Source organism: Daphnia pulicaria, chromosome 8 (assembly GCF_021234035.1).
Source record: "Daphnia pulicaria isolate SC F1-1A chromosome 8, SC_F0-13Bv2, whole genome shotgun sequence".
Classification (NCBI taxonomy): domain Eukaryota; kingdom Metazoa; phylum Arthropoda; class Branchiopoda; order Diplostraca; family Daphniidae; genus Daphnia; species Daphnia pulicaria.
Window position 1 is genome coordinate 9,251,046 of NC_060920.1, and position 22,197 is coordinate 9,273,242.

The 22,197-nt window shown below is 38.4% G+C and overlaps 5 protein-coding genes and 2 long non-coding RNA genes across 10 annotated transcripts in view; 3 read left to right on the forward strand and 4 right to left on the reverse strand.

The window, feature by feature from the left end:
• The window catches only part of LOC124310854 (tyrosine-protein phosphatase 99A-like), a 691,797-nt gene extending 682,773 nt beyond the window's left edge, over nucleotides 1–9,024 (forward strand). Inside the window, exons 24-30 of the mRNA XM_046774937.1 lie at nucleotides 7,373–7,480; nucleotides 7,582–7,651; nucleotides 7,715–7,855; nucleotides 7,918–8,041; nucleotides 8,160–8,450; nucleotides 8,511–8,653; nucleotides 8,869–9,024. The gene's annotated coding sequence lies outside the window, so the exon portion shown is untranslated. The remainder of the gene's footprint in view (nucleotides 1–7,372; nucleotides 7,481–7,581; nucleotides 7,652–7,714; nucleotides 7,856–7,917; nucleotides 8,042–8,159; nucleotides 8,451–8,510; nucleotides 8,654–8,868) is intronic.
• Nucleotides 337–2,138, reverse strand: LOC124311294 (E3 ubiquitin-protein ligase NRDP1-like). 2 transcript variants are annotated; one of them, XM_046775727.1, is made up of 5 exons: nucleotides 1,905–2,138; nucleotides 1,672–1,814; nucleotides 1,448–1,604; nucleotides 1,097–1,384; nucleotides 337–1,037 (listed from the first exon to the last, which is right to left on the reverse strand). In XM_046775727.1, the coding sequence occupies exons 1-5, from the start codon at nucleotides 1,992–1,994 to the stop codon at nucleotides 762–764; spliced, it is 954 nt and encodes a 317-aa protein (XP_046631683.1). In that variant the 5' UTR covers nucleotides 1,995–2,138; the 3' UTR covers nucleotides 337–761. The 2 variants fall into 2 exon arrangements, with proteins under 2 accessions (XP_046631683.1, XP_046631684.1); XM_046775728.1 differs by having other exon boundaries at nucleotides 337–1,031; nucleotides 1,905–2,137.
• On the reverse strand, nucleotides 5,964–9,428 carry LOC124311709. Its single transcript, XR_006910156.1, has 3 exons — nucleotides 9,418–9,428; nucleotides 6,077–6,130; nucleotides 5,964–6,018 (listed from the first exon to the last, which is right to left on the reverse strand). It is a non-coding gene; the product is annotated as an uncharacterized LOC124311709 (long non-coding RNA).
• Nucleotides 9,429–9,703: 275 nt separating this feature from the next.
• On the reverse strand, nucleotides 9,704–10,746 carry LOC124311486. Of its 2 annotated transcripts, XR_006909824.1 has the most exons (4): nucleotides 10,587–10,746; nucleotides 10,167–10,481; nucleotides 9,995–10,105; nucleotides 9,704–9,920 (listed from the first exon to the last, which is right to left on the reverse strand). XR_006909824.1 is itself a non-coding variant. In XM_046776008.1 (3 exons), exons 2-3 carry the CDS (start codon nucleotides 10,208–10,210, stop codon nucleotides 9,712–9,714), a joined length of 438 nt encoding a protein of 145 aa, XP_046631964.1. In that variant the 5' UTR covers nucleotides 10,211–10,481; nucleotides 10,587–10,746; the 3' UTR covers nucleotides 9,704–9,711. The 2 variants fall into 2 exon arrangements, 1 of the variants encoding a protein (XP_046631964.1); XM_046776008.1 differs by having other exon boundaries at nucleotides 9,704–10,105.
• Nucleotides 10,747–12,812: 2,066 nt separating this feature from the next.
• On the forward strand, nucleotides 12,813–17,091 carry LOC124310896 (importin subunit beta-like). 2 transcript variants are annotated; one of them, XM_046775031.1, is made up of 11 exons: nucleotides 12,813–13,405; nucleotides 13,470–13,534; nucleotides 13,603–13,989; nucleotides 14,047–14,196; nucleotides 14,252–14,398; nucleotides 14,471–15,028; nucleotides 15,091–15,444; nucleotides 15,500–15,697; nucleotides 15,773–16,345; nucleotides 16,402–16,637; nucleotides 16,706–17,091. In XM_046775031.1, the coding sequence occupies exons 1-11, from the start codon at nucleotides 13,342–13,344 to the stop codon at nucleotides 16,887–16,889; spliced, it is 2,916 nt and encodes a 971-aa protein (XP_046630987.1). In that variant the 5' UTR covers nucleotides 12,813–13,341; the 3' UTR covers nucleotides 16,890–17,091. The 2 variants fall into 2 exon arrangements, with proteins under 2 accessions (XP_046630987.1, XP_046630988.1); XM_046775032.1 differs by having other exon boundaries at nucleotides 12,814–13,405; nucleotides 15,094–15,444.
• A 164-nt stretch (nucleotides 17,092–17,255) lies between these two features.
• On the forward strand, nucleotides 17,256–19,737 carry LOC124311031 (zinc finger imprinted 3-like). Its single transcript, XM_046775280.1, has 5 exons — nucleotides 17,256–18,431; nucleotides 18,492–18,624; nucleotides 18,687–18,830; nucleotides 18,890–19,132; nucleotides 19,194–19,737. Exons 1-5 carry the CDS (start codon nucleotides 17,407–17,409, stop codon nucleotides 19,596–19,598), a joined length of 1,950 nt encoding a protein of 649 aa, XP_046631236.1. The 5' UTR covers nucleotides 17,256–17,406; the 3' UTR covers nucleotides 19,599–19,737.
• On the reverse strand, nucleotides 19,586–20,412 carry LOC124311565. Its single transcript, XR_006909889.1, has 3 exons — nucleotides 20,194–20,412; nucleotides 19,928–20,121; nucleotides 19,586–19,862 (listed from the first exon to the last, which is right to left on the reverse strand). It is a non-coding gene; the product is annotated as an uncharacterized LOC124311565 (long non-coding RNA).
• Nucleotides 20,413–22,197: the final 1,785 nt, after the last annotated feature.

A 22,197-nucleotide genomic window follows, 5' to 3' on the forward strand; every position in this document is an offset into this window, starting at 1 on the left:
GACGAAAACAAAGTTTCGAAAAAGAAAGAAAATCAACTTCATTAAAAAAAAGCAAGTGTTTTTGAGTGATGTGATTAAATACTCGGATGAGCATGGCTATGTGATGTAGTGCGATTACATCTCCAAAAGCAACCTCCCCCCCCCCCCCCTCAACCCATTTCCACACTTTGAAAAAACAAAAAACAACAATGTTACATTATAACATGTGTGACGATGATGTGATTATAACTGAAAAGAGAGAAGAAGTAAACCCGGTTTGAAAAAGATAACAGAAAAATAATTGACGAAAAGATAAAAAAAAAATACACACAAACACACACTGTCTATACCATACGATTGACTTTTCAGTAATTGTTTTATTATTATTATACCGCAGCATCGGCGGAATATACTATCATTATTTGCACATGAAAGTTGATGAAAGAAAACAAGATTTTTGCCATCTTTAATCAAGTATTGAACATTTACAACCGCCGAAGAGCGGGAACACCAATTGAGAAACATTTCAAATAAAAACCTACACCTAGCCCCCAAACTGAGCACGATTCAATGAAAGTAATTGATGACGATAAACAATTTTCGAAAGAAAAAAAGGATAAATCAGATTCTTTTAAGTAAGTTGAGAGGACTGCTGCTTCTGAACTAAAGGACAAAAGGGACAAATTCATTAGTGTCAGCTCGCTGGAGTGGTCCAGCCGGTCGCGAGGACACTGAAGACGGACATGTTGTTGGATTAATAATCTGACAAGAATTCCGGGGTGTCACTCTACACCGTGAGCAAAAATCATGATGAGACCCGGTTCCAATATCATATCTGGATTCATATGTCCGTTGTCGCAGGCCATGACGGCCACGGCTTGTTTGCCCGGAATCCTCCGGCAGACATAGTTCTCGTATTGACGCCGGTTCAGCTGGCGGATTTCCAACGACGACAATCCCGTCGGCCACCGCCGTTCGTGGGCGTTTTCCATCAGATCCTGGATGATGTGCGGTGGGCAACCTGATTCGGAAAGGGCTCTCTTGATCATTGCCTGCAACTTTAAAAGGTTATCGTATTTGATTGAATGTATTGAGCTCGCCAGCTGTAGGATATTACCTGTAGCACCGTGTCCGGGGTCGAGATCATGCCACCCCAGCGCAGGACTCTCGCCTTGGGTAGAGTTTCGGCCCAGCGTCTCACTTCGTCGGCTTCCATCTGATCTGCCAGAATCCGCAGCGAAGGATTGGCGTTCCGCATGGCTAGCATGTAGTCCTTCAGCAGCTGCAGTTCTCGTTTCTGTTCGCTCATCTGAAATTTGCCCTCGGCTACTTCCGCCTGCACCTCAACTAGTTTCGATTGCTGGGCCTGCATCAACGAGCGCAGCTCTCGCACGCAGTTGTGTTCCTGGAAATACAATCAACATAAAGGTACCATTTAAAGTTGTAACCTGTAAAACAACCCACTTACTTTCAACTCGTCTTTTGGCACAACTAGCCCACAGCCGAGCTCACATGGCACCGGTCTCTTTGGATTGAACTCACATTCTTGTACATGAGACTCTAGGGCATCTAGTTTCAATATTGCAGTGCACCCATAAACAGAGTTATCACAAGTGAGCTGTAGCCTAGAAAAATAATAGAGAAATGGTACAATTTCATACTGATAAGGTTTCAAACTTCCAAACCGACAACCTGTATAGTAGGTTCCGAAGTATTCTGGGAACAGGTCTCAGTTGAGGAGGGGTTATGTTTTGTCTGTCGACAGGACAAGTTGGCTGTCTCGAGAGCCACTCGTGAATGCAAGCAGAGCAAAATGCATGCTCACAGTTGGGTGCCTGAAATAACAAGTCTATTAAATCCATCACATTCCCTCTGGGGAAATTTTATTGCTACTCTCGCTTTTGGAAGCGAACTGTCATTATTACCTGTAACGGATTTTCGAGCACTGAACTACAAATTGGACACAACAATTCTTCATCAACTTCTCCTTGAAATCGATTTATTTCAATTCCCATTTTTCTTGGTTAACAAAACGGCCAAGAAAACTTTGACCTAATTAAGTAAACACACCTGCTTCTCAGTAAGAGGTCGCGTTTCTTTCTTTTTTAATAAAGGGGAAACAGAATTGACGTATCTAAATAAATGCAACAACAAGGTGTTGCAGAGCCATCGGGCGGTAGAAAAATGAAACCGTAAAACGCAGTCTAACGGTTAGGGGACGAAGTTTACATATGGAAGTGCCAACGTCACTTCCTTCCATTTCAAATCAATCCTTCAAATGCTGAACATGTAAGTTTATCCCAACTCGTGGTTATTCTGGTTTTTCAATATTTTTAGTTTTTGATTTAAGTGTTGCAAACGTAATCGTAGGATATGGTTTAATGCTCTTAACAAAGCAAATTAGCCTTAACCTTTTTATTGTCTATATGTGCATTGCTTTGGTAAGGATGAAGTCTAATGAAATCTACTTGTACTAAGAAGTTAAATATATAGAGAAAGAAACCTCAGGTTGGTCTGGGTTTTCTTTGGTTAAAATGGACAAGTTCAATAAAAAGTAGTTTAAGTGAAATTCTAAATTCAACCTGAAATCAATGTTGCAGTGAGGGTCATGAGGCGAGTGAAATTTCCTTTTGTCTAGTAACTAAGTTGTCAATATAAGTTGTTGATTGGCCTCATGTAGGAACATGTTTGATCATATCTCCTATTCTGTTAAATTTAGGTTGATATCTTTAATGCCAAGAGGGATGATGGCAGATGAGTGCAAGGATCCGGTACAATTTTTGTGGGGCTGTGAGACAAATTATGCATCTATATCAGTACCTTGAAGATGACAAGTTTGGAAGGTAAAAACAAATTCCTGCCGTATGTGGGTAAATACACTAAATAGTCCTGATGACCCTAGGATTACAATGAAATTTAGTGAACCTAAATTAATATTTTGATTAAATCTTTATCGCAATATACTGAAGTGTAGACCTAAATTGTATCTTACTGAAATGGTTTGTAGATTTTCATGATCAATTTTTATCTAGGTTGATTCCTGACCTCACTTGGTTTTGCTTCCTGTCTTCCAGAATTTGCTGATTTTAATGTAGGCCTAATTGAGGAATTAAGGTTGGCATTGTAAACATTGTAAAAATTTGCTCTTAGATTTTGCTGATGACACTCTTAGGACACCTAAATATGTACCCTGATTACTAAATGTGCTGAAAGTTTCAAGTGACTTATCGTCATTTTGGTCTAGTCCTCGACTTAACGCTACTTCTTTACAGAGAAGATTCTTTCGAGATATTTCGTAGACGATGGAAGTCGACTGTTCCGGCTATGGAGGAGGTATAGTCATTTTTACATTTGCATTTGAGCCTCAGAGTCACCGGTTTAACGCACATGTAGTATTCCGGTGCTAGAGGATCTCATAAATTAAACGTCGAACCACTTATGCTCGATCTGTATTTATTGCAGAGGTTGATCACCTCGGTTTGAGACAATTTGTTTTGACTTTACAGGAAGATTTAACATTTTAATGGTGTTTATTTTTATTTTTTTGCAGGCAGTGGGTGTGCTTTACACTAGACGAGATACAATCATGAAGGTGTTTGCGATACTTCGGTAAGTGGACAGTTTTAATGGTTTCTTTTGGATTTTTGTGATGAACAACAGTTTCCTGTGTTTCTGACAACCATGAAGACCCACTCGAGTCCCTGATAATTCAGGCTTTTTAATATCATTTAATTGGCTGTAAACAAATATTGACGATTTGTTTACTTCGTTTATTCAGGTTGGCTCATTCAACAACCGCAGTCGATTGTTGAGCTACTGGGCCGAAAACAATCGAGTTTCATTTTCTTTTGTTTCGAATAGTTTGCTGCTGGTGATTTCATGATCTACGTAATAGGTAAGAGAGCATTTCTTGGAATGTTTTCCGTTAATTGAAATGATGAGAACGCTTTAAAGCATTTTCCGAGTTCCATGATGATTCATTCTGCCTTCCTTTTGATCTTAAACTGAGTTGACGATATTAGTGATACAAACTGATGTTATAGATTTATTTTTTTCTGTAGGTTATGTGGTACTGCTTCTTGGTCAATGTCATTGGAATCCGAGGAGTTCATATTATACAAGGTAAAATTTATTTTCAATGCGAGACTCTCGGCAAACAGGTTTGTTTAAGGAGACAATCGTACGCCAGGTTTCTTACTGTCCTGTTTGCAACATTAAAGCGAGTCCCTGAGGCCTTTCTTGCTTTGTTCCCTTGAAGTAAGGGCTTGGGCAACCGGACAAATTCATCAAAATAACTGTTCTTTGTGTGTTCAGATGGACTGGTTTATTGTTCGGTGTTTTTTTTTTTGCCGACGTCATCTTCATAGGATACTAGGTAATAGCTTAATATGGGAAGGAATTAAACGTGCTTCTTATGATGAATAATTGTTTCCTGTGTTTCTGACAACTATGAAGACCCACTCGAGTCCCTGATAGATTATTAATCTTAATCTGCCTTTGAGCTGCTGCTTTCCACACTCTAACGATGATTTTATTTTTGTGTTTTAGATTGCTCGGCCGTTGGTCTTGGATTACTTGGTCGGTGGGGCGATTGGTGGGTATGTTGTGTTGTTGATTAAATTTTTCTTGTGACATTCTTAATCACAACCCATGATTGATATTTTGTGTACGAGAGTATCTAATTTAATGATGTGCTATATCTACAGGTCTGATTACGGCCTATTTGAAAGATCGTTGGAGATTTTGTGTATTGACGTTTTCGTGATAAATGCCTGTTATCGAGGTAAGATTGGTTCGATTATTGCGCTCTTTGGCAAATGATATTTTGTAAAGAAATTGCTGAACATCAGATTTCTTTTTGTTCAGTTTGCAATATGAAAGTGAGTCCCTGAGGCCTTTCTTGCTTTGTTTTCTTAAAGCAAGGGGTTGGGCAACCGGACAAATTTTTCAATCTAATAATTTGATTGTTTCACAGGTATATGCATGTGCGACGCTGGATTTAATAGTGTCGTCCTAGGTAGTTCTGAGGTAATGGAGAAATTAATGTCAAACCTTTATTGTAAATTCTGTGATGACAAATGTTTCCTGTGTTTCTGATAATTATGAAGACCCACTCGAGTCCCTGATAATAGTAGTGGATATGTTGGTGAAAAGAAATTGGTTTTCTCCTAACGCTATTCCATATTTTACTTCTAGGTGTCAATTTTCGATCCGTTGCTTTATGTCCGTGGGATGGTATGGAATTTTGAAACTTGCTAAAAGGTAATTTTAGTTCATAATACTCTAAATAGTTACCAGTGTGATGAAAACGAGTTACCGTTTGACCTTTATGAAACTATTAATATTGGCTGTATATAATCTGAACGTCCTTATGTTAGACATTTACTTTGTGTTTTATAAATTTTTCTAAAGCTTTTTTTTATTCAGGATGTCGCAGTTTTGAAGGTGTTTGGATTTGAATCGTGTAATAAAGTTTCGATATTATGGACGAAAAATTCAATGATAATATAGTGCGAGATGCGAGGAATATTAGTGCTGTATTCAATACAACTGAACAATGGATAAATTTGAATGATCTGTGTTTGTTTCTGTGCCCTTTTCCAATTGCAAAGTACAACATAATCACTGAATATAAGCGAAAAACCTTGATTTCCCCATATCTCCCCGTGGAAAGTTACGACTGACCAGGACAGCCAGCGCATCAAGCGGATGCCCCAATTATATTTTCAAGAATTAGCAGACGAAATGTCTAGCAGACTACAGTTCGTAGATTTCTTATTTATAGATTATGGCCATCGTAACCTACAGAAGAAAAGAAAGATCTATCACAGGTAAGGTTAAGTGCAGAACGACAGGAATGTAGCTAAGAAGATGATACATGTGATAATTAATTTAATTAGATGCCCAGTCCCTAGAGTGAGGATTGAATGAGCCAGGAACATGCAGTTGTTGTCCGATAGGGTAGTGTGAAAAAGATTTTTTATCTTAACCATCATTTGTGATTGGCTTAATGTTTGCTGTTGCCTTGTAGTATGTAGCCTAGTAGTGTCCACGATGAATAGAAACACATTCTAAGTAACTGGCAGGTTTACCTTACCAACTGGGTGTTTTCCCTTTCAGCAATCCATTGTCCAGCACTGTTGCCCAGGTGCTGCATGCTGAACGAATATCTGTCTTGTCTTGAGTTTCTCAGTGTAGAAGTTGAAGTGGTGTTCAATATCACCTTGGGGATTTCGTCTTTTGTGATGTGTGATGCTGCGTATTGGCTTATTGATGAAATTTTGCATGGAGAATATTACGTGAGTATCAAAGTCATTTGTTACCTTTGTTTGTTTGCCAGTTCTTTGATTCTTTCAATTGAATGTCAGCGAGGTAGATCGGACATTGTTTTCGTGTTACTGTTGAACGTTTCTTCTTTCTGACGCTAGACAGCATAGCCTTTGATCATTTTCCAAACAGTTTAAATACGTTAACTTTGTACATCTCTGTAGAGATTTCTCAATGCTACTTCGAAAAAATGTTGGGTGATAACTGTCATTTTTTGTTTCAGCAACAAAGCTCACTTGTTAGATTTTTAATAATGTGTTTTTTTCTACTTCTGGTTTTCTCTTTTCAGCCAGTAGTTCAGTAAATATTCATTCTACGCACAAAATAACCACATATTTGTGATCCTCGTCAAATTTGTGGTAAAGTTCATGTTTTCTTTTGTACGTTTTCGTACTTCCGGTTTTCTCGATTTTGGCCAAAATCTGGATTTCGTTTAAATTACATCTAATCGACCCCAAATTTCACGTAGATCACGAATATTTTGTTTATTTTGACGACAGCTCAATGTTAGAGGCACTATCGCTTACTTCCGGTATACTTCCGGAAAATTTGCATAAAACTAGCAAATGAGCTTTGTTCTCTATACTAATCTCAAGATTTCAAGCTAGGTTTAATAAAGCAAATAAAAGTGCGTTGTTCAAGTTATACAAGTAGCTAAAGAACTGAATTGCTTTAAGTTTATACATGGCAGATACAGAACTGCAGCCCTATAACCAGTGCGGTGAAAACATTTTCGGTACCTAAATATGTAATATTTCTGTTTTTAAGATCTACAATATCTCTAGGATTCAAAAATTTAATGCTGTGTCTCACACAACTAAAATTGCGTTTTTGATTGTTGGGACTTGGAGTGTCAGAGGTGTCCAATAGATGACATAGGCGTCGTCGTTTTCATGTGATGGCGGATTGTTGTGTCGAGTGGTTAAAGTTTTCCTATTTTTCCATGCAAATTATCGATGAATTCATAAAAGTAAATTCAAGTTTATTTCTGTGCAACTTGTTTGTGATGTCATTTATTCCGTATGTGTGCTGGATCAAATTCAAAATTCCTCAATCTAACCTGTAGGAAGGAACAGGAAAGGAAACAGTAGCATACAAGTAGCCTATCATCACTACCACCAACTCTTTTATTAAAAATCTTCATTCTGCTGAATGCATCATACAGTTAATACAGGTAAAAACCAATAATGTCTTAGTCACAATTTTTCTTAATACTTGTTTCCAGACTTAGTTAATATTCATCTAATTATCAGCAGTTTTTGTTGATCTTGGTAGGTCACTACCCCAGTGTGGACATATTGTTTTTCTGAACATGTTTTTCAACAAATAATTCATTGATGTACAAGTATTATTCTTCTTGTTGTTTTAAACTCTTATTTGATGTCATAGATTGTATTTTCTGTCATAGGGAAAGCTATGAAAAATATCATCATCTAGGCCATGGGTAATCTTCAGGTTTATTGCAGCAGCTTAAGAGAAAAATATGAACATATGCAGGGCACATACCAACATGTGTTGTATTTTTCTGAATGTTAAACACAAGCAGTAGGTAGGCATTAAATTTAGTTTATTGGATGAATGTTGGAATATTTATTGACATATTTCCATTAGATTCAACATGCCAAAGTTAGTTGGAACTCAACTCACTGTACGAGTGTACGCACTCTAACCCAGATAACTGGTGCTTTTGCCTTTCAGCCAAAGGCAGGAAAATTATTCTTTTCTTCAGAAAATTGTAAGTGTAATTTTTTGTCTTGACCCCCAACATTTTCTGTTAATATTATAGATTTTTGTGTTGAAAGAGTTAAAAATTCTGAAAAGCAAACTAAAAACTGTGTGTATTTGTGTCATAGGGAAAGCTGTTGGAGTAATCTGGTGTTCATGCTCATTTGATTCATTTCGTGCCAGTTAGTGAAAGCCGAAAGGCATGTCGAATTCAATTGAGCCGTGCTGTCTCGAAGCAAGCAATCCAGCCGTTGCGTTCAGTCATTTGGAACAGGAATCTAATGGCTGTCAATAGGTGGCTATGAATGATGCCCACCAGGTGCGCGAGTGTCTTCAGGTGTGAATAGCGGCCATTTTTTTCCAAGACGCAGCAGAAATGGGTTGTTGGTTGTGACGTACTTCGTGATGAAAATTAAAAGGTATTTATTGTTAATTTCCTATTGTTATTGAATGTGAAATGTTGATGTGAAAATTTACAGGTGATTCAGCACGTAGAAACCAATTTGCCAAATCATTCAACTGACTCAGACTTGGAAGTGCCTGTACATTTCCGAAATGGCGTGCCTCGTGTGTCTCGCTGCCTGTTCTTTGGCGTACGTCTCATCCCATTCAACAGCAAAAAGTAATTATTTTGATCAAATGTCTTGCAAAAGTACTACAGATTTAGTTAACATGACTAGAGAGTAGACCAATTTGCTCCACTACTATAGAAATTTTGAATCAGATATCAAAGTTATTCTGTTGGACTGTGTAGTTTTCTGTTACTCTTTGTATTCTTTGGTTATAATGAGCATGCATGTGTACACAGTGCAAAAATAATTTTCTTTTCTTAAATAGGTATAACAAACACTTCTTTAACACTGTTGGTTACCTTGTTGCAGCCGAATGGTGAAAGGTGTGACGAAGACAGATTGAACCATTGTATGCAGCATGCGGTTGCAGTTTAATCCAGAAGTTGCTGTGCTGTTGTAGCTGAGCTGTTCCATCTGAGTTCCTGACTTCAAAATTTTTGTGTTGTCATTTTCATCCATGCCATGAAATTGCTCTGTGCTAACTGCAGTATACGACTGAGGCAACCTGATCTATATCAGGTTTGACACAGTCGAGAACTGCTAGATTAAACAAGCTTTCTGCGCCAAACAAATAATAACTTGCATATAACTTGCATCATGTTATTATCGCGGTAGAGAAAGCGACAGGCCCCCCCCCTGGGGGCCACAGGAATAATAAACATTTGCATATATTATAAAATAAATTTTGTATGCAATAAAATATTCGAAAAAATTAAATAATTTGTTGCAATAAAATATTTTTATAAAATATTTCGCGAAATTTTTTTAGAAACTTTTTGTAAGGGGGAAATTTTTAAAAAAATTTTTCAAAAACAAAAGTCTGGACTTAGCAGAGCAGAAATAATAGGTATGTGGACTTTGAATTTTTAGAAAAATATTGGTTGTTGGACTTTGAATTTTAATGATAGAAAAAAAATTATAAAACGGAAAGAGTCTAAATATTATTGAAATGTAATAATTTTTATTGTTGTATTTTGCAATATCAATTATTTGTAAGTTTACATAGCACACAAGTTTACATATCAGAAATAATTTCTCACATCATGCAATCATCAGCAGAAGGAAAGGCACTTCAGTAGAAAAGAGACATGGACTTGCTATTTATCAATCAATCTTGTATTTCAACACATCCAGAGAAATATTTCAGAACTTCGGTGTAGAGTTCAAAGCAGCTTGAGTAGTGGTGACATAGTCGGGAGAATTGCTGACGTAATACATATGAACCTTGGAAGAAGGCGGCTTCCTCGGTGTCGTACTTGAGGGCAGCGGTGTTGTAGCTAGGTGTAGCGCACGTCGTTGTGTAGTAAACTGGAGCATCTGTAGTGTAGTATTTTTGTTCAACATAGTACCAAAGAGCAGCTTCTGTGTAGTAAGTCGGGACTGCGTAATACTTGGCCGCCTCAGTTGTGGTTGTGTAGATCGGGGCAGAATAAAACTTTGGCGCTTCGGTGTAGTATTCGACCGTTTTGGTGGAGTAACCAGCGGGAGCCTCGGTGTAGCAGCTGGGAACAGAGTAGTATTTAGGTAAATCGGTGCAATAAGTAGCTGAGAACAGAGTTATACTTAAGAGAATCGGTGTAGTAGGAGGGGGCAGCATGCGTAGTCATGTAGTACTTCGTCGCCTTGGTGGTGTAGTAACTCAGGGCAGAGTAACACTTCAAAGCGTCAGTGTAGTGGTTCGGGGCAGCGTTGTGATTTAAAACTCCGGTGCCTTAGTAGTGACCTCGGTGCAGTAACTGGTAGTAACGTAAGTTGTTGTGTAGTAAGGCGCCGGCGTTGCGGTTTGGTATCCACCATACCAAGAAGACATCGCTACACCAGCGGTCGACCCAGCCATCAACGATACAACACACAACAGCGGGACCACGCCAAGGTTTACTAGACAATTAATCAATTTAAACATAAATATTAAATAAAAACATGCATACATAAAGAAAAAAGTAGGATTGATACCAATCTCAATGTAACAAACAGAATATTTACCCATGGATGCGAACTGGCAATACGGTGAAGAAGGCAGATGGTGACAGATAGCGCACTGCAGCTGTTGCCGTGTCGGAGATGCTCACTCGACTGAATTGCCTTCGCGTTTTCTCTCTCCTTTTATACGATTTTTTTTATCACCCTCACCTCTTAATCCTTGCGGCTATTGTACCTGTTTGATAATGATGAAACACGTCCCTTTCTCACCCAACCTCTCCGCCGTCGCATGATACATTTTACGTAATGATCTCCGTGACCTTCGAGCGTCAAACTGGCCTTCCCTTCTGCAGTTTGAAGTTGTTGGGGATGGGTCGACAAAAACCAATATCAAAATGAATACCAAATGGTTATGGCTTGCAGCTATTTTACCTGCTTGATAATGATGAAACACGTCCCGTTCTTACCCAACCTCTACACCACTGTATGTAACGATCTCCGTGACCTTCTAGATTGAAGGACATGCAAACTGACTTTTCCTATTGCAAGTTGACGTTGCTGGGGTTGAGTCTACAACAAAATATGAAAATGAATACCAAATGGTTATGTAACACATCCCGTTCTCACCCAACCTCTACACCACTGTATGACAAGTTTTACGTATCTTTCCTTCTGCAGGTTGTCGTTGCTGGGGATGGGTCTACAACAACCAATATCAAAATGAATACTAAATGAAATGGTTATGGCTTTAAACTCACTTTATACCAATGGACATTTGAGTAGTTTTATTCGTTTCTTCGGTGAATGAATAAATCTTCCATTTCGAATCGTTTTAAGGACAGTCGGCTTTTTTGAAAATATTCCTCTGCAACCTTATCCTTATACCTTATCCTAAGTTTCAAACACATGATCAATCCATACTCGTTTAATGATGTGCACACAGCTGAGCCTTGTTGGAAACCTCTTTTCTCGGTCAATAACGGTCAATAAGTTCTCAAAAGTTGCAATAATGTTAACACTGGAACAATCCTGGTACTCAGACACTCAGTCCATGAGTAACATTAGAAGAACTAGACAGGAGTGGAATCATGATAATAACAATGCTTTGTCCTTTAATTACATTTAGAGGCCAATATTGTGTGATCGATTCAGCAGATTGTGAACACTGAAAAGAGGTTTCGTCACGCACCATTCGTACCAGACGTAAGTGCAAACCTTGGCGCGCCATCATAGATCTGGTTGCGATCTTTTCGGTATCAACATACCGAGTTAATTAATTTAATTTAAACTTACAAATCAGGCAACTACTATTTAAGAATGAAAGGTGAAACCATGGTGATGTCGCCAGCAGTCCATGAAAGCTGTTTTTAAGAAGTTTCGTTTTCCTTGCCAGCAGTGCCTCACAAAATTAAATTCTTCGGTAAATTATTAATAATTTAAAAAATCATTAGAAAATATCGGAAAATATAAATATGCATATTTGTAGAGAAGAATTCTAAAAATTCTACATACAAAATACACTATCCAAAAAACCTGATCTGAGGGTCGGGCACTGCAAAAACTCGTCAGGACATTACCATATTTATGCCATATAAATAATATAATACCATTTGTAAAAAAATTAAGATCTGATTCAAATTTTTTTAAAACTACTAATGGGGAAGATTCACTGTTTTAACAATGACGATTCAATATAACTAAAGACTATATATTCAATACAATATAGACTGCATGCTCCACTTGAATCAATCATATGTTTCATAAGCTAGCTGTAACAGAACCATCTGCATGATTGACAGCAATGAGGTTTAGAATTTGCCCGGAATTTGCAGTGGTTTTCTATTAATTCTTCAACAGTTGAGCAAAGGAATCTCCTTCCTGAACATCGACTAATAAAATCTATTGCCTTATTGCAGGGATAGTGATCATCAAAATTACTTGAATAACACTCAATTGTTTCGCCATGGGATAAGACGTACAGCCAGCCCGTACAAGTAACAATAGACATTTCGGCAAAATGAACAGCAGTTTCGGCCCGCGTGATCAAATTATTTGACCATGTGGAAATTATAGGCTGGAGTACGATTACCTGTAAACTCATGCATAATTAAGTAACATTCAGTAAATTTAAGAAAGCCAAACAAGAATAAACCCATTAATTTTCGTGACACAAAATGTAAGACACCGTATATCAGTAATATACAAATTACATTTTCACTGTATCTCGGTTCTCGGAAACAAATCGCGGTAAATTAGTCCCTCACAAAAACAATCTGGGGTCTAGAGGACATAATTTTAGCCACCTACTGACAGCCAACAGATTCATCAACGATTACGATTGAAAGGAAAGGAACGGTTGGATTGCTTTCCAAAGCTTAACTTAACATCTGATAAGTTTGTGACAGTGCGAAATAACAGAACAAATAATTAATTCTTAATTCGCAAATGCTGTTTTTAAATTTCTTCAAAATTACTTTAATATCAATTTTTGCAAATTTAACTGTTTGGTTGGTGAAATGATGTTAATAAGAGAAACCATGAACAACTCTAAATATAAAAAAACTACTAAAATTTTAAACTTCATTAAGAGAAGCAAAACTCTCGTCGTCTTGTGTGATGTGTGACACGGTCAATATTTAAAAAATAAATTATTCGGCAGCCAATAATAAAATGCTATCTACGCGCAGACAAAGAAAATCGCGCGTAGTGTCACAGCCCAGTCCGCCAGTCGGCAATATTTTTCTAAAAGAATAGGTTGTGTGCAGTTGTGTGAAAAGTGAAAACATCATCAGCTAATCTTGTTTCAAACATCTACAAGATGCTGCCACTGGATTTTCTAGTGGAAATGTTGGAGAAACTAGCCCCTGTAGTGCACTTCGAAGGTAATTCATTCAAAATAGGGATGTCGAATCTAAAATGCACAGTGATTTCCTAATCCAATGCTAGATTCTAAAGGAGAGGACAGGAACATTGCCCAGTTCGAACTCGACAATGCAGCTCAAACTGATCTAGTTAGTATGGGGGGCCGGGATTACACATGTGTGAATTCACCATTTCTACGTGTGGATTTCAAATACAGGATCAGTACTTGTGTTTCATGTCGGTGATAATGGCAGACCATGAGAAATTCGCTACTGTAGCTCGTCGAAGTGCAGCCTTTCAACTTCAGCAGCATTTGAACAGTAAAGATCCTGCAACGCTCGAGAAACAGCAAAAACATTGGAAGACGATTGCAGCCGATGTTCGCGACATGATAAAAAACAACGTTCTGATCGCTTTACCAACGATCTCGCCATTTTGTTCAAACGTCGCAACTGAAATAGTAGCCAGCATTGCGGTGATGGAAGTTCCGCTAAAAGATAATTGGCCTGATCTTCTACCAACCCTTTCCTACTACATACGTCACCTTAAGAACGAAGAGAAAGAATGCGCAATGGAAACATTAGAATTTGTCTGCAAACATTTGGTAGGTTTCCCTTCTTCCGAGTTATTTCATCTAAGATGGTCATGGTTTGATTTACAGAAAGCAGAAATTTTGGCCGAATATTTTACTGAAATAATGATGGTAATTGCTGGCTTTCACATGGACCAACTCTCAAAAAAACTTCGACTTGCAACACTTAATATTCTGTTGGCATGTTTCGAGTTTGTTCGTCCCTATTTTGAGAACTCAGTAAAATTTGAAATGTTATTATTACGAATTATAACAAATAATGCATTTCTTTTAGGGGGAAGGCAGAGTGATCGTGCAAGCAATTTGTGAAGCCGCCGAATCGACCGACATCGATATTCGTGTTACTAGTTTGGCATTGCTGACCAGAGTTGCATCTTCCTGTTATCAGCATCTGAAAGACTACATCGATGTCATCGCTCCAGTAAGTTTTAATGTACAGTTACTTATTAGAAAGAAAGCATCGTTTTAATACCCAACTGTTTTACTTAATTAGATTACAATAAAAGCAATAAGCTCAGAAGATAAAGATATTCACAGAAATGGTCTCGAGTTTTGGAAGGCTGTGAGTCAGGTGGAAAATCCACGTGATCCTGACGGACGATTGAAAACGGGAACTGAAAGAAGCCAAGTAACATGTAGTTACGTCAAAATATCTCTGAAAAAACTCGTGCCCGTACTGTTCGCAGAATTAGTTAGAGGCGAAGGATTTATAAGAGCTGAAGGACTATCTGGGAATCCTTCCGTTTCTGACTCTGACAGTTTCAACGATGAAGCCCAGCCAATGGATTACGACTCATTTTTCAAAACGGAAAGTATGCTTCATAACGAGAATTCTTCTGGCATGACGGAGAACGAACAAAATCAAAACACCCCCAATGCAAACGTAAATAGGAATTTCAAAAAAAAAGAAAAAGAAACTTCACAAAACAAACAATTCCCTGATTGGTGGACACCACCGAAGGAAGTAATCATCTACTTTAGTGAGCAATGCGAAAACTACCCAGAAGCTATAGATCGTTACGTTCTACCTCTCGTCCAAAGAGAAATCCGAGTAAAGTTTTAAATTATTTTAAAATTTTTGGCGCATGATGATTAAAACCAAATAATCTCTAGCAGCACATGGACTGGAAACATCGGCACGCTGCTATTTGGTCGTGTCTGGTTTTTCTCAAGCAAATGGATTCACGCCACGCTGAAAATACTCTTCCACCAATCTTTTCTTCAATTCGAGGTTGTGTAAGAGACACATCAAGCTCCAGAATTCGCAGTACTGCCCTATGGGCCATCAGTTGGATGGTCGAAAAGTGCCCGCTTTTACTATTCACTTCAATGACTTCACAAGATTTAGAACAACTCGTAAGCGACTTAGTAACTAGCCTCAATGATGATGAGGGTCGAGTGTCACCTTCAAGCTGCACCGCACTGACGTCAGTTGTGAAAGCCGCTTATGCTATAGCTCAGCAAAAGGTGAGCATGTTATTCGACTCGTCTTAAAGTTTATAACCTCACAATCTGAAAACAGGTGGAAGAAAGTAAGCGACCACCTACCTTTTTGTTGTCACCATATTATGATATGATCGCCAATCAGCTTGTGAAGGCCGCTAATAGACGTCTAACGGCTGCTTTTGACGCTCTCGGTCTGCTTCTACTGAACGCCCCCGACGATTGCTACTGGATTGTGTTGGAAACAATAGATGAATTGCTCCTTTTGCTGCGTAAAGTAAGTTATTTCACTTAAAATTCATGAAACGTATGATACCAAGTAAAATTTACCTTTGTATAAATATGCGTACAGGTGATAGAACTGCCAGATGCCCATCATGTGGGATGTCGCTGCCACGAAGCCGTTCAAAAGTTACTGTGTGGCGTTCTACGACGCGTATTAAGAATATTAAAATTAGGCGAGACTACTTCAAATCAACTTTGTCACAAGTTTATGACTTATCTACTGAGTCTGCTAAACAAATTTCCTAACGGACTAGCACGAGCAGAAGCTCTAATGTCTTTATCAACAGTTGCTTTACTACTCGGATGGGAACTTAAACATCATCTGGACTTTTTGGTCCCCTATTTAAAATCAGCAATCAACAAAACTGCCAAAAAAGATCCTGTTTTATCTCTTGTAGTGGATCTTATTGGAACACTTTTCCTTGTACTAGATTCAGAAGCAATTCCTTTTGTGAACAAACTTATTGGACCATTGTTAGTTTTAACTGATGGAAACCAAAACTTACCAATAGAAGTGAAAATCCATTGCGTAGCAGTTTTCGGCCAGATTGCGACAGCAGTTGGTCGTCCTGGATTTCAAATGTACATGGCGGCTGTCCTTCGACGCTTGCAGCATTGTGTAGAGCTTGCAATATTGGAGGCAAGAACTGAATCAGACCATGTAAAACACAATTTTAGGTCTATTTTTCATTGCAGGAAATGTACGAGAGTGCCAACAGCAGAGAACTGAGAGAAAATTTACGTCAAGTTTGTTTAGAAACCTATTCCAGTCTTGTGAAGTCAATCCTACATAGAGGAAGCCTTCCCTTAACTCTTGAACTGTGCTCTAGTTCTCTGTGTCTCAAAAACATAGCAAAATTAACAAGGTCTGTTCTTACAAGCAAAGGCAAACTACCTGCCAAAACCTACACAGCTGCAGCTCACTTGATTGGGTAATGATTTTGTTTTAGTTTATCATAAATATTTAAATTTTCACTACTTTCACAATAAACAATTATAGGAATGTTACACTTGAGTTTGGAGCAAAGAAAGCATTAGCCTTAACATCTCTGGAAGCTACTGAATGTAAATCTTTACTGGAGTGTGTTGTTCGTCAGAACATTATAGATACGGCAGTTCATTCTATTTGTCAAGAAGCACTCACTGAGATAGAAATGGCTGGAATAGGGTTGAGGTGTGAGTGAAGAAATTTTGATTTCTATTTGTTAACAAAGAACAAAATCATGCCTTACTAGAATTACTTCAAGACTTCTATTTACTAATACCTAGTCACCTTATAGAATTACAGAAATCTATCACGCACGTGTAATTGTAGCCGATTGTAGCTTACGAATGTGTGTATCACTGAGTGCAGATAAATAAATATTTCACTTTTTTTTTCCCGGGCAACGAGAACGTTTGCAGTCGATGCATATTTTTATAAGACAAGGTTGTCACACCGTCATTTCATAGAACTGTTTAAAAAAAATTCAAAATAAACTAAACATTTATCTTTTCAGGTTCAGAGTTATTTATGGAAAATAATATTTTATACATTTCTGAGACGACCAAGAAAATAACAAAATATCCGTGGACCGTGATTAGTTTAATGGGCCAATAAGGCAACGCTGAAATCGTGTTGACAGCAGACGCACAAAACAAACTAAAATTGCAGCTTCGATGGTTCGAACAGTTCTTAACAGTTGAAACTTTCAAAAAGTGATGTTATCGTGTATCGTTTGCTGCTGTTCTCTCGGAGAAACAAGATGGAAAAACTTGAAGGAAGTTCGGCATGGAAAAGATGGAAAAAAATCATTGCTTGATTTGGTTTCAGAGTTGGTGATAAGTTCTAGTGTGAAAGCCAAAGCTGGAAAACTTGGTGGTGAGTATGCATGCCTGCCTTGTTTCAGGGAAATTTCGTCTCTCTCTGATTTGCAACAAACGTTTAGCAACAAACAAGCAGAAGTTTTGAAAAAGATTACTGAAAGCCGTGGGCTCCACACCAAGAATGGCAAAAACAAGGCTGCTGGTCCCAATAAAGATTCTGTGAGGGTCCTGCAAATAACTAAAGAAGCTATCCCTACCCACAGTCAAGAAAATGCACACAATGGAGGTCTTTCCCTACAATCCATTATGAGCATGGATGCTGAAATCACTATTACAGAGAAAGAAAATGGTGGCACAGAGATTGACTTTGAAGTCGTAGAAGGGATCTCTGATCTGAAAAGGGCAAACAATATTTATGGTTGTAGATTCTGTAAAAAAGAGTTTGTGACTTCTGCCTTTGCTATTAATCACATGCAAGAGTTCCATGGTAGACTCTTACACAAGTGTGATATTTGTGGGCAAGAGTTTCGCTTGAAAGGTGAATTAGAAGAGCACTGTGTTTCACACCTTAATGATGCTCCTCTCCCTTTCCAGTGTGGAAGTTGTTTTAAAGGTTTTGAAACATTTGAAGCTTTTCAAGAACACAACAAACTTCATGAAATGAAGAAGAAATTTGGTTGTGCACAGTGTGGTAGAAAATTTGACGATGAAGGAAAACTCAATCAACATATGGCCAATCATCAATCGAAGCCCTACGCTTGCAACCGATGTAATAAAACATTTCGCACCAGTCACTCGTGTGTTAAACATCAAAAACTCCACAGTGAACACCCAAGGTTCAATTGCAACCTCTGCAGTAAACATTTTGTGTCAGCCGAGAATCTTCATACCCACTTGAAAAACCACAACAGACCGCACAAGTATGGAAATTGCTACCCTGTTTTAAAAAATAAAATGTTCTAATGTTTTTAAATTTTTAGGTGTGAAATATGCAGTAAAGCTTTTGACACGAAAGTAGTGCTAGAACAACATCTGGAAACGCACGCGAAGTACAAGAAGAATGTGGAATGCAATGTTTGTGGAAAAACATTCGTGTCATTAATGCAACTTCAGGTAAAATTTGGTTATGGGATTTAATATCACAATCTGACCCTAATTTCCATTTTACCATGTAGAGCCACATGCGAGTCCATACGGGAGAAAAGCCGTACCAGTGTGACGCTTGTGGAGCGACATTTGCTCAACGGTCGAATCTAGATAGCCACCATCGAGACGTTCATCTGCAAGAAAGGCGGTTTAAATGTGACGAGTGCGAAAAGGTATATGTTATTCAAGTAGCTGTCAAATATATTATTATTAACTGACTTGTCATTCGCAGACTTTCAAACGAAAAAGATTGTTACAGTACCACATCCGAAGCGTCCACACTGGAGAACGCCCGTACATCTGCGAGATTTGTAATGCCACATTCGTGTATCCGGAACACTACAAGAAGCATTTAATGACACACTCTGGAATCAAACCATGGGCATGTGAAATATGCGGCAAGACTTTCTCTTCTAAGGACAACAGGAATAGTCATCGTTTCACTCACAGTGATCGCAAACCATACGAGTGCCAGGTAAATTTCCATCAACAGTTGTTTTAATTCGTACCTTAGATTACCTGTTCAATCTGGTTAGGTTTGCGGCTTGAGTTTTATGAGGAAACCAGCTTTACTTCAGCATTTGACGGAGGAAGGGCATGGCGACCCGGAAACAGCAGGAGCGGCTGTTAAAATTGTTCAAGTTCTTACGGGTCACGAGATGGAGCCAGAGACTGATCCCATGGAATGGGGCACATTGGAGATTCAAAACGCCGACGAACTCGGCCTCGGAATGGATAATCAAGACACGTCTCATGTCCAGACTATCATCATTCCTGACGAACACGGAAGACCAATTGAAATTCAAGTTGTTGGCTCTGACTCCACCCAGCAAGTGACTGATCAATTGCAATTTGAACTCAGCGCTGAAAGTCTCAATGTAATCCAAGCTTTTGAACTTCAAGGAGGTAATGTGGATGATACGCTGGCTGCATTAATGTGAAGATTTATTCCAAAACATGACTTGTAAACCATAAACTAAAAAGCAAATAAAGATGAGAGCCATTGCAATGAAGCCTGTTTTGTAGTTTTCCTTTTGAAGAGATTTCAGCTGCTCTTCATTATTTTTCAACACAGTTTTTAACAGATCAAGCTCCTTCTCAAATTCAGTTCTTTGATCAGGGGTGAGTTCTCGGAGCCTTAGAGCTTTCTCTACAGTCTCTATCCGATGATAAAATTGCTTAATTTCTTCTTCTCTCTTTTCAATCTGTAAGAAACAAAGAATGTTTTAAAAGATATAAAGATGTTTGCATCACACAGTTATGACTTTACCTCTGTAGTGACAGACTTTGAGCCCATTTTGGATGTGAAAAGGTAGGATGAATTGTACTTTTATGAATGGTTTTCTGACTCCCAATTCTGGACAGCAGAGTAACCCAGATAATGGAATAGAGAGCCGAGATAATGAGGAAGGAACACGTAGCTCGAATAGCTCGCCGTGGCGAGGAAAGCAACTAAACAACTAGCTTTCGTTTCCGGTAAATGAACAGGTTAATACAAAAATGATAAAATAACACTCGGTAAATAGTTGGGCTTACTAAAGACTATCCTCTCCCGACTTCCAAGCATGTACAGTGCAGTAAATATGAGATATTCAAACCACAGCCACTCAAAAAAGGCAGTCACTCGATTTGTTGGGTCCTTCTTAACCATTTAATAACTTAAAGTTCGGGCACGGCCCGGACGAGAACCTTAGGTTGTTGAAGGAAACACTCTGAGAGGGGTGGTTCACTCCATATGGTAGAAAATGAACTGTCAATTTTCTGAAGGCGTTGCCAGTTTTTAAGAATTTCGCCTCGTATCAAAACACTTCTCACCAACGAAAAGCCAACGATAAGAACGATTATGCGTAATGATTTGTCATAGAAATTGCTTCAGATTGTGTAATATAAATATCTTGAACGTGACTAAAAAACAGATATTAATGTTAAAAATGCAATTGTTAATTTTTCAACACTAAGTTGGGGATTAGGAATTAGGATTTAAAATCAATAGAATAACAGAATAAAGACTAAATTGCATTAGTTTAAAATAATAATTATTCGGCTAGAAACCTTTTCACTGTGAGAATGTACGCGATGCAACTGTCAAATGAGAAAGAACTCACTTTCAACTTTATGTTCATGGCCCAAAAGAATAAAGATAAATTTTCTTTTTTTCTTTTGTTTCTTATATTCTTTCCGCCATGTAGGCTACACGAAAGCAAGAAATTTTTTTCAAAAACCCTCAAAAAACTTATTCTCTTGTCTCAAGAATAAAACGCTGCGATTGAAAGAAAAGGCCCGGCTATTATTATTATTGCAACTGTGGGCAGTCAACCGATTCGTTGGGAAAGTTTAAAACCCAAATAAATAAACAGCCAACAGAGTAACAGATTACTAAAATGAACTACCACGATTTCGATTTTATTACTACCTTATCACAGCGCTATCAATATCATCATTCATGTTCCGCGTCCCTCAAACAACAAGTTTTTTTTTTTTTTGCTGGTGTGCTGTTGATGAGTTCGAGTCTTCTAGGACGTAGACAAAGTCAAAAGTCTTCCCCAGTCATTAACGTCTCCTTTTTTTCTTTTATTTTCGAGATTGCAGCGGTAATAACGGCTTACTTTTTAAAGCAATGCCGAGCTTCGCCCACATGCATTAGCGATTTAAAAGCAACACTCGGGCGAAGAGGGGGGGAAAAAAGGACAAGAAACAACAACAACAACAACAGAAAGAGGGAATGTCTATATGTAATACTCTTTGGGTAGTATATACACGAAAGACTTTTGGAAAACGGTACGGAATAAATGCAGCGTGAGCCCAGCAGCGGCAGTAACAACCGCCAGATGGTAGGCACGGCCTACAGCACTTTGTCTGAAAAGTCAACAGCCGAGGAAACGAGATGAATGATATGCATTGAGTAAAGTGTGCGTCTATATCTGCTGCTGGAAAAAAAACAAAGAAAAAAAAAACAACAACAACAAGACAAGCGCAGCGCAACCTCAACCATCCCATAGTGGGTAGTATAAGGTATAATGCTGCGGTTTAATTACACTTGATGACGCAAGAAAAAACGAGCCGGCCCGCTTTTTTGGGGGGAATATGGCCGACTAAACAGGGGCAATGCTATACATATTGTAATGTGTAAAAGCGCCGTAGAGCACATCACGCGGAGGTGGTATATTACGTATTTATTATTTCTCCGGTATAATCATCTGCTGAACCCGGAGACGAAATGTCAAGGAAATAAATCGACTCACATGACGTGTGTGAGTGTGTGACGACCTAGAAATAAAGAAACAAAAACCGAGGGCGCTTCTACTTTCATTTCTGGAGGTCGTAATGAGAAACCGTGGCTTTTTCGAATATTAATTAAAACCCGATGATGGAAAATCAGGCAAGTCAACGGGATCAAGATCAAAAGAGTCATGCGCGCACAGTTCGGCGGATACTACACTTCCAACCTAGCCCAAAAGGTGTGGTTATTCGAATCTGAAAGAAAAGAGGTGGGAGAAAGAAAAGAAAAAAAAAGGAAGGAGAGAAACAACAACAACAACA